We start from the raw sequence: 16579 nt of genomic DNA on the forward strand, positions 1-16579 counted from the left end.
TGTGGTTGCTCAAGTACTTTTATTTTTCTTGTTGTATCATTTGAAATATGTATGAAGAAAACATACGTTGTAGCTTTGCATTAAACATGTCTCATATCGCCTATGTGATTCCAATTCCGTAAACAAAGACCATATAAATTCATGTGATTTTCCAGGATTCTGTTGCAGTATGGAACGGCAAACAGGTGACAGTCTACGAACTCACCGGACCCACCCTGAGGAACGCAGGTATTCCCATCCCATCCCTAGGTTGATCCGCTTTATGGCTCTAAGGGGGTGATTCAATTACCTGCAAGGTTCCATAGTAGCCTAGGTTATTATGTATGAGCAAAGATCATTAGCTACACATCACGGGATCCGACATCTCGGTATTCAATGAGCGGCCAAATCTGACAGGATTTGGACGTTCCTGACAATGCCAACCCAACTTTTTTTTAAAGTTGGATTGACATTGTCAGAAACGGGGCTAAAACCTGTCAGAATTGGCTGCGTTTCCGACAAAACACGCGCTTTCCGACAAGTCGGAATTCCCGACTTGTCGGAAAAATAGAGGCAGCATTGAATAGGTCGGAACCTCTTCCGATCTGAAAAAAGTCGGATCTGCCGTCTTTCCGACAAGACGGCGGTTTCCAACTTCAATTGAATATCCACCCGTAACCTGCAAGGCTGTTCCAGAAACCCCAGATAACTGAATCGCCCAATAACTCCCCATGTTAGATAAAATCTGTAATTGAAGCATTGAGCTGAAGGAACTGACATTGCTGACGGTGGTGTTGCATGAGCTAGTTTAAAAATACACTTGTCTCTGACACATTTTCTCTCACTTGCTGTCTAATGTTCTTCCTGGACACATATTGCACAACAAAGCCTATGGTAATTTTATTCATTAGATTATATATCCCCTGTAATGTGTCTTATAAATCATTGCTGTGATCTTGACATAAATTAATATGCACTAATGCAATTTATCCAAAGCAACCAATTTGTAATAGGTTTGGCATTTAACTAGGAGAACATAAAATAACAAATTATTTTAGTTGTGTGTGATTTATGGGAAAATAGTGGACGTGTCTAGAATAATCCATTTGGGGAGAAATGCTCTTATTTGCAGTGTGTTGAGTCGGCAGTGCAGAGAATCAGTCTGCACTTTGTTGGTTTGCACACACATCTGACAACACACATAGTGGATGGAGTCAATGCGATGACCGCCCTCTGTATTCATTTACTGTACACATTTCTATTCTTCTAAGATGCTTCTAGGTTTAGCTTTATTTATATATCCGTTTTGCTCATGAGAGTGATAACCTAGGCTGCCTTTATTACCTATGTCACTGGTGTATTTGTTGGCTTCTATTACATGTATTCCACCAGTACATTCAGGATGTACATTGATTTTCCATCTCAAACCACCATCTGATTTTCAAACCAACAGTGGTTTGTGACCGGCTCATATAAAGGAGCCCAACTAAGGGCCCGATTCAGACCTGATCACTGTGCTGCAAATTACACTGTCCTCAGATAGTCGCTGCCCAGGGGGAGTGAAAATTTGCCCCGTTCAAGTGTGCGATAGCATGTGTACGCTGTGCGAAAATTCCCCTCAGTCAGCGGACAGCTGCAATTTTTTTTCCCCCATTCTGTGCAGTCTGTGCGTTGCTCAACACTTACTCCTCCAGTGCGAAGAAATCAGGCTGATCGGGGCCGGAGCTGACGTCACACACCCGCCCTGATAACGCTTGGGAACTCCTACGTTTTTCCAGACACTCCCAGAAAACGGGCAGTTACCACCCACAAACGTCCTCTTCCCATCAATCACCTTGCAAACAGCCATGCTATCGAAATTTTCTCACCATCCTGTCGCTGTTTGGCGATGCATGTGCACATTGTAGTGCATACGCATGCGCAGTAGTTCGATAATTGCCCGCTGTGTGAAAACGCACAGCAGCGATCAGGTCTGAATCGGGCCCTAAGCACCTTTCCCATTGCAATGTCAAAGAACCAGTATTCACTGTGTGGCACTTAACCACATGTATCAAACTCCTGTTTTCCCACACATTGCAGGCTTGCAAGCAGATCTTTGTCTCTTTGTTAATACTGTCTTGTTTTGTTACTGTATTCTCAAGTATAAATGGATTACGCTGGTGCTATTATAAATGTTAATAAAAAGCGTGACAAAGAGAACTTTCCCAAAGACATACAATTAGTATGTGTAAAACGTGTCCCTTTATAACATGTAAGGGCGTAATATTTCCACACCCCAGTAAAACTAAAAAAAAAATGTGCCTGCGTGGGCTAAGTAGTTGCGCTTAGTGAGAAATGCCCCCAACAAATTCAGCCCCTGCTGTCACTGCCATCTTGACCCGCAACTTCATGTGCTTGCCTCTGACTACACAAGAGGAAGGCCCTTTTCTCTAACGTCCTAGTGGATGCTGGGGACTCCGTTAGGACCATGGGGATTAGCGGCTCCGCAGGAGACAGGGCACAAAAATAAAGCTTTAGGATCAGGTGGTGTGCACTGGCTCCTCCCCCTATGACCCTCCTCCAAGCCTAAGTTAGGTTTTTGTGCCCGTCCGAGCAGGGTGCAATCTAGGTGGCTCTCCTAAAGAGCTGCTTAGAAAAAGTTTTTAGGTTTTTTATTTTCAGTGAGTCCTGCTGGCAACAGGCTCACTGCATCGAGGGACTTAGGGGAGAGAAGTCAACTCACCTGCGTGCAGGATGGATTGGCTTCTTAGGCTACTGGACACCATTAGCTCCAGAGGGATCGAACACAGGCCCAGCCATGGAGTCCGGTCCCGGAGCCGCGCCGCCGACCCCCCTTGCAGATGCCGAAGATGGAAGAGGTCCAGAAGCAGGCGGCAGAAGACTTTTCAGTCTTCCTGAGGTAGCGCACAGCACTGCAGCTGTGCGCCATTGTTGTCAGCACACTTCACACAGCGGTCACGGAGGGTGCAGGGCGCTGGGGGGGCGCCCTGGGCAGCAATATATAATACCTTTTTATGGCTAAAAAATACATCACATATAGCCCTTGAGGCTATATGGATGTATTTAACCCCTGCCAGATCTCACAAACTCCGGAGAAGAGCCCGCCGAAATAGGGGGCGGGGCTTATTTTCCTCAGCACACAGCGCCATTTTCCTGCTCAGCTCCGCTGTGAGGAAGGCTCCCAGGACTCTCCCCTGCACTGCACTACAGAAACAGGGTAAAACAGAGAGGGGGGGCACTTTTTTTGGCGATATTACTATATTTAAGCTGCTATAAGAATACAACACTTATATAGGGTTGTTCCCATATATATTATAGCGCTTGGGTGTGTGCTGGCAAACTCTCCCTCTGTCTCCCCAAAGGGCTAGTGGGGTCCTGTCTTCAATAGAGCATTCCCTGTGTGTCTGCTGTGTGTCGGTACGTGTGTGTCGACATGTATGAGGACGATGTTGGTGTGGAGGCAGAGCAATTGCCGGTAATGGTGATGTCACCCCCCAGGGAGTCGACACCGGAATGGATGGCTTTGTTTATGGAATTACGTGATAATGTCAGCACATTACAAAAATCAGTTGACGACATGAGACGGCCGGAAAACCAGTTAGTACCTGCCCAGGCGTCTCAGACACCGTCAGGGGCTGTAAAACGCCCTTTACCTCAGTCGGTCGACACAGACCCAGACACGGACACTGAATCTAGTGTCGACGGTGAAGAAACAAACGTATTTTCCAGTAGGGCCACACGTTATATGATCACGGCAATGAAGGAGGCTTTGCATATCTCTGATACTACAAGTACCACAAAAAGGGGTATTATGTGGGGGGTGAAAAAACTACCTGTAGTTTTTCCTGAATCAGAGGAATTGAATGATGTATGTGATGAAGCGTGGGTTAACCCAGATAGAAAAGTGCTAATTTCAAAAAAGTTATTGGCATTATACCCTTTCCCGCCAGAGGTTAGGGCGCGCTGGGAAACACCCCCTAAGGTGGATAAGGCGCTCACACGCTTATCAAAACAAGTGGCGTTACCGTCTCCTGATACGGCCGCCCTCAAGGATCCAGCTGATAGGAGGCTGGAAACTACCCTAAAAAGTATATACACACATACTGGTGTTATACTGCGACCAGCCATCGCCTCAGCCTGGATGTGCAGTGCTGGGGTGGTTTGGTCGGATTCCCTGACTGAAAATATTGATACCCTGGATAGGGACAGTATTTTACAGACTTTAGAGCAATTAAAGGATGCTTTTCTTTATATGCGAGATGCTCAGAGGGATATTTGCACTCTGGCATCGAGAGTAAGTGCGATGTCCATATCTGCCAGAAGAAGTTTATGGACACGACAGTGGTCAGGTGATGCGGATTCCAAACGGCATATGGAAGTATTGCCGTATAAAGGGGAGGAATTATTTGGCGTCGGTCTATCGGATTTGGTGGCCACGGCAACTGCCGGGAAATCCACCTTTTTACCTCAGACCCCCTCCCAACAGAAAAAGACACCGTCTTTTCAGCCGCAGTCCTTTCGGTCCTATAAGAAGCGGGCAAAAGGACAGTCATATCTGCCCCGAGGCAGAGGAAAGGGTAAGAGAGGGCAGCAAGCAGCTCCTTCCCAGGAACAGAAGCCCTCCGCGGGTTCTGCAAAGCCCTCAGCATGACGCTGGGGCTTTACAAGCGGACTCAGGAACGGTGGGGGGTCGACTCAAGAATTTCAGCGCGCAGTGGGCTTGCTCACAGGTGGACCCCTGGATCCTGCAGGTAGTATCTCAGGGTTACAGGTTGGAATTCGAGAAGTCTCCCCCTCGCCGGTTTCTAAAGTCTGCTTTGCCAACGTCTCCCTCAGACAGGGCGACGGTATTGGAAGCCATTCACAAGCTGTTTTCTCAGCAGGTGATAGTCAAGGTACCCCTCCTACAACAGGGAAAGGGGTATTACTCCACGCTATTTGTGGTACCGAAGCCGGACGGCTCGGTAAGACCTATTCTAAATCTGAAATCTTTGAACCTGTACATACAAAAATTCAAGTTCAAGATGGAATCACTCAGAGCAGTGATAGCGAATCTGGAAGAAGGGGACTTTATGGTGTCCCTGGACATAAAAGATGCTTACCTGCATGTCCCAATTTGCCCTTCACATCAAGGGTACCTCAGGTTCGTGGTGCAAAACTGTCATTATCAGTTTCAGACGCTGCCGTTTGGATTGTCCACGGCACCTCGGGTCTTTACCAAGGTAATGGCCGAAATTATGATTCTTCTGCGAAGAAGAGGCGTATTAATTATCCCTTACTTGGACGATCTCCTGATAAGGGCAAGGTCCAGAGAACAGCTGGAGGACGGAGTAGCACTAACCCAAGTAGTGCTGCAACAACACGGGTGGATTCTGAATTTTCCAAAATCTCAGTTGACCCCGACAACACGTCTGCTGTTCCTGGGAATGATTCTGGACACGGTTCAGAAAAAGGTGTTTCTTCCAGAGGAGAAAGCCAAGGAGTTATCCGAACTTGTCAGGAAACTCCTAAAACCAGGAAAAGTGTCTGTGCATCAATGCACAAGAGTCCTGGGAAAGATGGTGGCTTCTTACGAAGCAATCCCATTCGGCAGATTCCACGCACAAACTTTTCAGTGGGATCTGCTGGACAAATGGTCCGGATCGCATCTGCAGATGCATCAGCGGAAAACCTTATCGCCACGGACAAGGGTGTCTCTTCTGTGGTGGTTGCAGAGTGCTCATCTGTTAGAAGGCCGCAGATTCGGCATACAGGACTGGGTCCTGGTGACCACGGATGCCAGTCTGAGAGGCTGGGGAGCGGTCACACAGGGAAGAAACTTCCAGGGAGTATGGTCAAGCCTGGAGATGTCTCTTCACATAAATATACTGGAGCTAAGAGCGATTTACAATGCTCTAAGCCTGGCAAAACCCCTGCTTCAGGGTCAGCCGGTGTTGATCCAGTCGGACAACATCACGGCAGTCGCCCACGTAAACAGACAGGGCGGCACAAGAAGCAGGAGAGCAATGGCAGAAGCTGCAAGGATTCTTCGCTGGGCGGAAGATCATGTGATAGCACTGTCAGCAGTGTTCATTCCGGGAGGGGACAACTGGGAAGCAGACTTCCTCAGCAGACACGATCTACACCCGGGAGAGTGGGGACTTCATCCAGAAGTCTTCCACATGATTGTGAACCGTTGGGAAAAACCAAAGGTGGATATGATGGCGTCTCGCCTCAACAAAAAACTGGACAGGTATTGCGCCAGGTCAAGAGACCCTCAGGCAATAGCTGTGGACGCTCTGGTAACACCGTGGGTGTTCCAGTCAGTGTATGTGTTTCCTCCTCTGCCTCTCATACCCAAAGTACTGAGAATTATACGGCAAAGGGGAGTAAGAACGATACTTGTGGCTCCGGATTGGCCAAGAAGAACTTGGTACCCGGAACTTCAGGAGATGCTCACGGAAAATCCGTGGCCTCTACCTCTAAGACGGGAGCTGATTCAGCAGGGACCGTGTCTATTCCAAGACTTACCGCGGCTGCGTTTGACGGCGTGGCGGTTGAACGCCGAATTCTAAGGGAAAAAGGCATTCCAGAAGAGGTCATTCCTACACTGGTTAAAGCCAGGAAGGAGGTGACTGCACAACATTATCACCGCATTTGGAGAAAATATGTTGCGTGGTGTGAGGCCAGGAAGGCCCCCACGGAGGAATTTCAATTGGGTCGATTCCTACATTTCCTGCAAACAGGATTGTCTATGGGCCTCAAGTTGGGGTCCATTAAGGTTCAAATTTCGGCCCTGTCGATTTTCTTCCAGAAAGAATTGGCTTCAGTTCCTGAAGTCCAGACTTTTGTAAAAGGAGTACTACATATACAGCCCCCGGTTGTGCCCCCAGTGGCTCCGTGGGACCTTAATGTAGTTTTGGATTTTCTCAAATCCCATTGGTTTGAGCCACTCAAATCGGCGGATTTGAAATATCTTACATGGAAAGTAACCATGCTACTGGCCCTGGCTTCAGCCAGGAGAGTGTCAGAATTGGCGGCTTTATCGTATAAAAGCCCATATCTGATTTTCCATTCGGACAGGGCAGAACTGCGGACGCGTCCTCATTTTCTGCCTAAGGTGGTGTCAGCGTTTGACCTGAACCAGCCTATTGTGGTGCCTGCGGCTACTAGCGATTTGGAGGATTCCAAGTTGCTGGACGTTGTCAGGGCATTGAAAATATATATTTCAAGGACGGCTGGAGTCAGAAAATCTGACTCGCTGTTTATACTGTATGCACCCAACAAGCTGGGTGCTCCTGCTTCTAAGCAGACGATTGCTCGTTGGATTTGTAGCACAATTCAACTTGCACATTCTGTGGCTGGCAGGCCTGCCACAGCCTAAATCTGTCAAGGCCCATTCCACAAGGAAGGTGGGCTCATCCTGGGCGGCTGCCCGAGGGGTCTCGGCATTACAACTCTGCCGAGCAGCTACGTGGTCGGGGGAGAACACGTTTGTAAAATTCTACAAATTTGATACCCTGGCTAAAGAGGACCTGGAGTTCTCTCATTCGGTGCTGCAGAGTCATCCGCACTCTCCCGCCCGTTTGGGAGCTTTGGTATAATCCCCATGGTCCTGACGGAGTCCCCAGCATCCACTAGGACGTTAGAGAAAATAAGATTTTACTTACCGATAAATCTATTTCTCGTAGTCCGTAGTGGATGCTGGGCGCCCATCCCAAGTGCGGATTGTCTGCAATACTTGTACATAGTTATTGTTACAAAAAAATCGGGTTGTTCTTGTTGTGAGCCGTCTGTTCAGAGGCTCCTACGTTGTCATACTGTTAACTGGGTTCAGATCACAAGTTGTACGGTGTGATTGGTGTGGCTGGTATGAGTCTTACCCGGGATTCAAAATCCTTCCTTATTGTGTACGCTCGTCCGGGCACAGTATCCTAACTGAGGCTTGGAGGAGGGTCATAGGGGGAGGAGCCAGTGCACACCACCTGATCCTAAAGCTTTATTTTTGTGCCCTGTCTCCTGCGGAGCCGCTAATCCCCATGGTCCTGACGGAGTCCCCAGCATCCACTACGGACTACGAGAAATAGATTTATCGGTAAGTAAAATCTTATTTTCTGCATTATATGGTGTGACCAGCCCATGCACAAATTATATTGGCAGTCATCTTTTTGTATTGATTAATGACACCACCCTAATATTTGTTGAGGTTACACTAAATTGTTGGAGTATCTCTGTTACTTGCTGAATGCTGCTAGATAATGTTACCGTCTGCCATGTGATCATTATCTGTCTGTAGGCTCATTTGCGTGTGAGTCTCCGGTGTTGGCGGTACACGAGGAGAACATTTACACTGTAGAGCCTGGTAAGGTCCAGATCCGCACTCTGCAGGTAAGTCTATATATAAAGATGGTTATAAACCGGATTCATTTTTACTGTTATGTTACTCAGGGTCTTTCCCACCTTCACCACTGCCTATAAGGTTAAAAGCAGGACGTGCTTGATACTATATCTGGACACAAGAAAAGCAAGTCCTGTGATTAAGAACTTCAGATAGACTTTATGCACTATTGCTGTGGACGGAATCCCGGCTGTCAGATTACTGTCACCGGATCCCGGCGCTGATCGGAATGCCGGCGCTGGCATCACGACACCCGGGATCCCAGGAGGGTTAGGGTTAGGCTGCAGGGGGGGAAGGGGGGTAGGTTTAGGCTGCATGAAGGGAGGTTAGGGTTAGGGGGCCATTAGGGGAAGGTAAGTATACTTACCTTCCCCTGTCGGGATTCTGATCATCGGGATGCCACGGTCGGTATTCTGACCGCTAGCGTCCTATCAGACGGCATTTCAAACCCAACCTGCTGTGGACATAGGCGGACAGAAATCTCTTTAACTCATGAAGGTCTGGCTAATAACTTCCACACCAATAGTATATAGTTATTTACACAGGATAATTGTTTATATTTATTTGCACAGAGAAATGTTTGGTTTTTCAATAACTAGGTATTCCTATTGTATCTTATCTATTATTTCTTAGACAGTTTTACCTGCACGCTTTACCTTGTTCTGTGGTAAGTCTTCTCGTGTTTGTTAGCTACACATGATGAAGCTGTTATCTTGACAACAAAAGCACAATGTACTAGAGAAAAGTGAGATATCCTTCCGTACTATGATGAGAGCATTATATTTATATGGGTATCTTATTTTTTTTTTAAATGACAACATCTGACAGCCAGAAATAACTGGGGCATTATTTGCCACGACTTTGTTGTATAACCGGATCCTACCCTCTTTTTCGCATTCATCCAATTGGGAGACACTGGTACCATGGGGAGATACAAAGCCTCATTAAGTACTTTGGCATTTCAAATACAATCAAACTGAAGATCTCCACTGTATACCCATCCTGCAGGAAGCCCAACAGGACAGGGTGCTTTTTTTACTTTTGCTCTTTCTTTGAATTGAATGTGCTATTTATTTGACTTTACTTCTGCAGTGGTCACCGAGAGTAGACATCTGTGTCAGGTTGTCAGCCAATCAGAGCAGAGGTATAGAGGAAGTACAGTAGTATGTCTTCACTTGCTGGATGTTGTCAGGTCATTAAGGATTTATGTCAGAGAAGCACTAGAGTTTAGGAAGACTGATGATCTCCTGGTTCTATATGATGCTACTAATAGAGGTTTGCTAGCGTCTCATCTGATTATTACCAGATGGATTAGTTCTGTCATTCATTGTGCTTGTATTGGAGCAGGGAAGTCTGTTCCTTACAGCCATCACATTCTACTAGATTAGTAAGGGCTTTGTGGTCAGTATGGAGCTTCAGCTAAACTGCTGCCTGCAGCCTCACGGTCATTAGTACATACGATTACAAGACTTTACAGGTCAGCCCTGTGAGCATCCCCACCCAAAGAGGCAGTTTTGGGAGGACCCCATAGTATCAGTTTCCACCAGCTGAATTGGACTTATCCGTGATACCACTGGGGGACACTTGGATACAGAGAAAAGCATTTCTCTTACGTCCTAGAGGATGCTGGGGTCCACATTAGTACCATGGGGTATAGACTGGTCCACCAGGAGCCATTACCACTTTAAGAGTTTGAGAGTGTGGGCTGGCTCCTCCCTCTATGCCCCTCCTACCAGACTCAGTTTAGAAAATGTGCCCGGAGGAGCCAGTCACAGCTAGGGGAGCTCTACAGAGCTTTTCTAGTTAAAGTTATTTTTAGAGTTTATTTTTTTACAGGAGGCTGTTGGCAACAGCCTGCCTGCAACGAGGGACTAAGGGGGGGAGCAGTGTCCGCCCTGCGGGGTCTGAGCCACTGTCTCCGCTGACTGGACACTGAGCTCCAGAGGGGTCTGATCGTTCTCCGCCACAGGGGACCACTCGCCCCAGCAGCATGCCGCCAAACCCTTACAGAGCTGAAATGGTGAGTCACCGACCCCCCTAGCAAGCGGGGGGCCGGTGTGTAGATGGCGGCCACAGGGAGGGAGAGCAGTATTAACTGCGCTCCTGAGAAGGTTCAGAGGCACATGGTGCGGCGCTGTGAGGGGCGCCCTGAGCCAGCGCTTACCCCCACACTGGTCCACAAGTCTGTCGGGGTCTGCGGATCTCAGCCAGCAAGTTTTACCTCAGGCCAGTATAATCTATGAAGAGCGGGAAGACAGCACCATTAAGAGGGCGGAGCTTCTCATCAGAGCGGACCCAGCAGTGTTCCAGCGCCATTTTCCTGCCTGCACAGCGCTGGATGGAAGCACAGGTCCCTCCACAGCAGCTCCAACTGTCAGTTCCAACCGTCAGTACACGGTAGAAGGGGGAGGGGAGGTTGTAAACCGACTGTGTCTCCTATTAAGGGACACAGTCTGCGCTGACAAGGGGTCTCCCTTTGCTGAAAGCGCTGTGTATGGGTTGGCTCCGATCTCTGTGTCTCTCGCCATTCTTGGGGGGGGGAACTCTGTCTGCCCCCACCTGTGTGTGTGTGTGGAGTGTTTGGTGGTCTCCTTTAGCTATATCCAGGGACACTGTGTCATATGCTGCAGTGGATTTATCCTCCCAGGATGATCCCATTCCATGTAATCAGGATAGCACTGGTTTAGCACAGATACCAGCAAGGGAACCAGAGTGGTTTTCCTCTATCAAATCTTGGATTTCTCAGATTTCTGACAGGGTTGCAAGTAATGAATCTGCAACCCAGGTATTACAGAGCTCTATGGCAGTATGACCTGGTTCTGGTACCTCAGGACGCCCCGTTATATACCCCCACAAACGTGCGCTTGTGCATGTCACACAAGACGACACGGATACCGATTCTGACACTACAGATGGTGATGGGGATGTTTTGCGGGGGTCCGCATCTCTTGCAAAGGGGGTGCAATTGTAGATAGAGGCTATCAGGGATATGTTAAATGTTAATGATACCACACCTGAGCAGGTTGTGGAGGCTTTTTTCACTGAAAATAAAAAAGCCTCGTTTTCCTTCCCTGCGTCAAAGGAATTGAATGCTATATTTGAAAAAGCATGGGTAAACCCTTCGGGTACGCCAAAGTCCTCCGCATGTCGGCGGACTGCACGCCCCAGCGGTGGGGCAGTGGGAGCGAGACTCAGACACTTCAGTCATGTATGGGTATCGTCCGGCCTGGATCCCTGGGTGGTAGATGTTGTGTCTCAGGGATACAGGCTGGAATTTCAAAGTCTTCCTCCTCATCGCTTTTTCAAGTCAGGCTTGCCAACTCTGTTGGAGGACAGCACTGTACTACAAGACGCTGTCCAAAAGCTGGTAGAGGCAAAGGTCATTGTGCCAGTACCACCTCACATGCTGAACAATGGTTACTATTCGAACCTTTTTGTGGTACCAAAACCGGATGGTTCGGTCAGGCCCATTCTGAACCTAAAATAATTGAACCCCTTTCTAAAGGAGTTCAAGTTCAAGATGGAGTCTCTCAGGGCGGTGACATCAGGTCTGGAAGAAGGGGAATTCCTGGTATCCCTGGATATCAAGGATGCATACCTCCACATTCCGATCTGGCTGCCGCATCAGGCTTCTCTCCGCTTCGTATTGCTGGACTGTCATTTCTAGTTCCAGGCACTGCCATTCGGCCTCTCCACAGCACCGAGAGTGTTTACCAAGGTGATGGCGGAAATTATGATTCTCCTCCGCAAGCAGGGTGTGAACATCATTCCATATCTGGACGACCTGCTGATAAAGGCATTGTCCAAGGAGAGGCTGCGGCAGTCCATTGTTCTCACAACACGACTGCTCCAGAGTCACGGTTGGATTCTAAACCTTCCAAAGTCACATTTGGAACCAACCCAGAGGTTGTAATTTCTGGGAATGATCCTGGATACGGAAGTGCAGAGTGTGTTTCTTCCGCAGGAAAAGGCGTTGGTGATACAAGCCATGGTCCGGGATGTCCTGAAGCCACCCCGGGTGTCGGTTCATCAATGCATTCGCCTATTGGGAAAGATGGTGGCCTCTTACGAGGCTCTCCGGTACGAAAGGTTCCACGCTCGGACCTTCTAACTGGATCTCCTGGACAAGTGGTCGGGATCTCACCTCCACATGCACCAGAGAATTCGTCTGTCGCCAAAGGCCAGGATTTCACTCCTCTGGTGACTCCAATTGCCTCATCTTCTGGAGGAACGCAGGTTCGGGATTCAGGGCTGGGTCCTTCTAACTACGGATGCGAGCCTTCGGGGCTAGGGAGCAGTCACTCAAGGAGTAACCTTCCAAGGACGGTGGTCAAGCCTGGAAGCCGGCCTGCCCATCAGCATCCTGGAACTAAGAGCCGTCTACAACGGTCTTCTTCAGGCGGCCCCTCTTCTGAGAAATCGGGCCATTCAAGTGCAGTCGGACAACGTAACAACAGTGGCTTACATAAACCGATAAGGTGGAACGAAGAGCAGAGCGGCAATGTCAGAGGTGAAAAGAATACTCCTCTGGACAGAAAAGCACACGTTAGCGCTGTCAGACATCTTCATTCCGGGAGTAGACAACTGGGAATCAGACTTCCTCAGCAGACACGATCTCCATCCAGGAGAGTGGGGACTCCATCCGGAGGTGTTCAAGGAGGTAACAGATCTTTGGGGTTTACCCCAAATAGACATGATGGCCTCTCATCTCAACAAGAAGCTTCGACGTTATTGTTCCTGGTCGAGGGACTCATAGGCAGTGGCAGTGGACGCCCTGGTGTCTCCGTGGGTGTTTGTCAGTGTACGTGTTTCCACCACTCCCACTCATCCCAAGAATCCTAAAGCTCATAAGGAGAACAAGGGTTCAAGCGATCCTCATTGTCCCAGACTGACCAAGAAGGGCTTGGTACACGGACCTTCTGAATCTACTGCAAGAAGAGCCAAGGTCTCTTCCTCTTCGGGAGGACCTCCTGCAGCAGGGGCCATTCGCCTATCAAGACTTACCGCAGCTACGTTTGACGGCATGGAAGTTGAGCACCTGATTCTTGCTTGGAAGAGCATTCCGAAGAAGGTTATTCCTACCCTCATACAGGCTAGGAAAGGGGTAACGTCTAAACATTACCATCGTATTTGGAAGAAATATGTCTCTTGGTGTGAGTCCAAGAAGTTTCCTATGGTGGAGTTTCAACTGGGACGTTTCCTCCTCTTCCTGCAAGCAGGAGCTGATATGGGCCTGAGTTTGGGTTCTGTGAAGGTCCAGATTTCAGCCCTCTCCATTTTCTTTTAGAAACAATTGGCTGCCCTCCGTTAGGTTCAGACCTTTTTGAAGGGAGTTCTGCATATCCAACCTCCCTTTGTACCGCCTACGGCGCCTTGGGACCTTAACGTGGTGTTGCAGTTTTTCCAGTCGGATTGGTTTGAACCTCTACAGGAGCTAGAGGTTAAAATTCTTACATGGAAGGCGGTCATTTTGTTGGCCTTGGCTTCTGCTAGACGTGTGTCCGAGCTGGGGGCTTTATCCTGTAAAAGCCCTTACTTGATCTTCCATGAACATAGAGCTGAGCTCTGGACTCGTCAGCAGTTTCTTCCGAAGGTTGTGTCGGCATTTCATAGCAACCAAACTATTGTGGTGCCATTGGCTACTGACTCCTCAATTACATCAAAGTCCTTGGATGTCGTAAGGGCTCTGAAGATATATGTGAAGAGAACTTCTCGTCATAGAAAGTCGAACTCTCTGTTTGTCCTCTATGATCCCAAGAAAATTGGGTGTCCTGCTTCTAAGCAGACTATTTCTCGCTGGATTAGGTTAACTATCCAGCACGCTTATTCTACGGCAGGGCTGCCGTGTCCAAAATCTGTTAAGGCCCACTCTACTCGTAAAGTGGGGTCTTCCTGGGCGGCTGCCCGGGGTGTCTCGGCAGTGCAACTTTACCGAGCTGCAACTTGGTCTGGGTCGAACACGTCTGCAAAGTTTTACAAGTTCGTTACTTTGGCCTCTGATGATCTGAAGTTCAGTCAATCAGTTCTGCAGGAGCCTCAGCGTTCTACCTCCCATTCTGGGAGCTTTGGTACATCCCCATGGTACTAATGTGGACCCCAGCATCCTCTAGGACGTAAGAGAAAATAGAATTTTGGTTACCTACCGGTAAATCCTTTTCTCGTAGTCTGTAGAGGATGCTGGACGCCCGCCCAGCGCTTCGTTCTCCTGCAAATGTTATTTGGTTCAGTACAACTTCATTTTAGTTGAGTACTGCATTGTTACTTGGTAAGTAATGTTTCAGCTGTTGCTGAGTAGTTCAAGCTAGTTGACTTGACGTGCCTTGTATGCGTGAGCTGGTATGAATCTCACCACTATCTGTGTATAATCCTTCTCTCTAATCCTTCTAAGTATATCGTCTCCTCGGGCACAGTTTCTAGACTGCGTCTGGTGGGAGGGGCATAGAGGGAGGAGCCAGCCCACACTCTCAAACTCTTAAAGTGCCAATGGCTCCTGGTGGACCCGTTTATACCCCATGGTACTAATGTGGACCCCAGCATCCTCTACGGACTGCGAGAAAAGGATTTACCGGTAGGTAACCAAATACCTATTTTTATGTATAAAAATCCTGTTTTACCATTTTGTTTTTTTCTCCGTAAAGCACTACATCAGATTTTGTATTGTACTGATTTTTCATTCTTCAGTGATTACCACATTCTACTGCTTCAGATGAAAATCTTTAATCTTATAATGCCTACAGATGTCAGCCTGTCCCACTTATATTACAGGGCACAGTGAAGCAGTTGCTCCCATTCTCGGTGCCAGAGGGGAACCCGTGTGCACTAGACATATGCGGGGGATTCCTGGTGGTAGCCACTGATGCTGCTCACTTCAAGCTCTTTGACCTCTCCAGAAGGTAATTCATTTGGAAGTCAAATCCTTTCCATCTACCCTTAACAATGCAGATAGGGACAGTATAATAGCAGCTATCTAAACAATGAATACAATACAAATTATTGAATACAATACAAATTATTAATTTGCCTATTTGGGGTAAGCATAGGGTGGAGGCTGTGTCTATAAATCACTGGGACATAAATGCCGTGGTAGAATGTTCTTCTCATCATGTCCTATGGGCCGGATGTAATGCCGGAGGTGCGGGTTCCCGGCTGAATTCAGACTTTTTTTTTTAAAGCAGCAGTCATTTACAAGGCTTGGGGGGGTAATTCAGACCTGATCGTAGCAGCAAATTTGTTAGCAGTTGGGCAAAACCATGTGCACTGCAGGTGGGGCAGATGTAACATGTGCAGAGAGAGTTAGATTTGGGTGGGTTATTTTGTTTCTATGCAGGGTAAATACTGGCTGCTTTATGTTTACACTGCAATTTAGATTTCAGTTTGAACACACCCCACACAAATCTAACTCTCTCTGCACATGTTATATCTGTGCTCCCCCTGCAGTACACATGTTTTTGCCCAACTGCTAACAAATCTGCTGCTACGATCAGGTCTGAATTACCCCCATGGTTTTACCTCGTACATGATTGGCGCTTGAAAAAAACAAAGGTCCGCATTCAGGTAGGAAGTCCGCACCTCTGGTCAACTCTGACTTCCTTACATACATGCTACAGTGTGATTGTGCTGTGTTTTTGTTTACTCTAAAGGGAGGCCAAAGCCCACAGCAATTGTAAAAACCTCTCTGAGCTGGTGCCAGGACTGGGCGGCATTGTGTCCATCAGGTGTAATGCCAATGGCAGTAAATGCAGCATCCTTGCCAACAGGGTAAGACCAGAATTACGCTCTCAATTGTTAATGTCATTTTTTTTTAAACTTGAAATCTTTGATATTATTATTCTTTCACAGTGCACTCATCCTTACACAAAGCATAGCTCCCAAAAAGTCTTTGTCTTACGAACAATGAGAATAATAAATCTATATATTAATAGCACGACTTTTATGAGTGACCTATTTCTATGATGCCGTTGTCTGAGCGATCACATTGCAATTAGATGGCTATTGCAGCAACTAGGGTCGACCTTGCCATGTTTTGTCCCGCAGTAGGTGCGTGTGACGTCACGCAGCTGGCCCTAAAATGGTCCTGACACGCCTGCATTGTCAGACCACTCCCCCATAATGCTGTATCGCTGCCGCATGCCCCTGTCAGTCACAGTGAGATTGCACTGTAAAAGTTTGCACACGTACTGTGCGGCCACTGCACTTTTGCAAATGCCCAAAAATCGCACATTT

The 16579-nt window shown here is 47.9% G+C and overlaps 1 protein-coding gene across 5 annotated transcripts in view; it reads left to right on the plus strand.

Annotated features, from left to right (window-relative positions):
- Positions 1 to 16579, plus strand: part of IFT140 (intraflagellar transport 140) — a 364909-nt gene that overhangs the window by 107484 nt on the left and 240846 nt on the right. For all 5 annotated transcript variants that reach the window (XM_063934664.1, XM_063934666.1, XM_063934665.1 and 2 more), the window contains 4 exons: positions 156 to 228; positions 8255 to 8346; positions 15122 to 15249; positions 15997 to 16114. In XM_063934664.1, coding sequence (XP_063790734.1) covers positions 156 to 228; positions 8255 to 8346; positions 15122 to 15249; positions 15997 to 16114 — 411 coding nt within the window. The remainder of the gene's footprint in view (positions 1 to 155; positions 229 to 8254; positions 8347 to 15121; positions 15250 to 15996; positions 16115 to 16579) is intronic.

The sequence above is a fragment of the Pseudophryne corroboree genome, chromosome 7 (assembly GCF_028390025.1).
Source record: "Pseudophryne corroboree isolate aPseCor3 chromosome 7, aPseCor3.hap2, whole genome shotgun sequence".
NCBI classification, from domain to species: Eukaryota; Metazoa; Chordata; class Amphibia; order Anura; family Myobatrachidae; genus Pseudophryne; species Pseudophryne corroboree.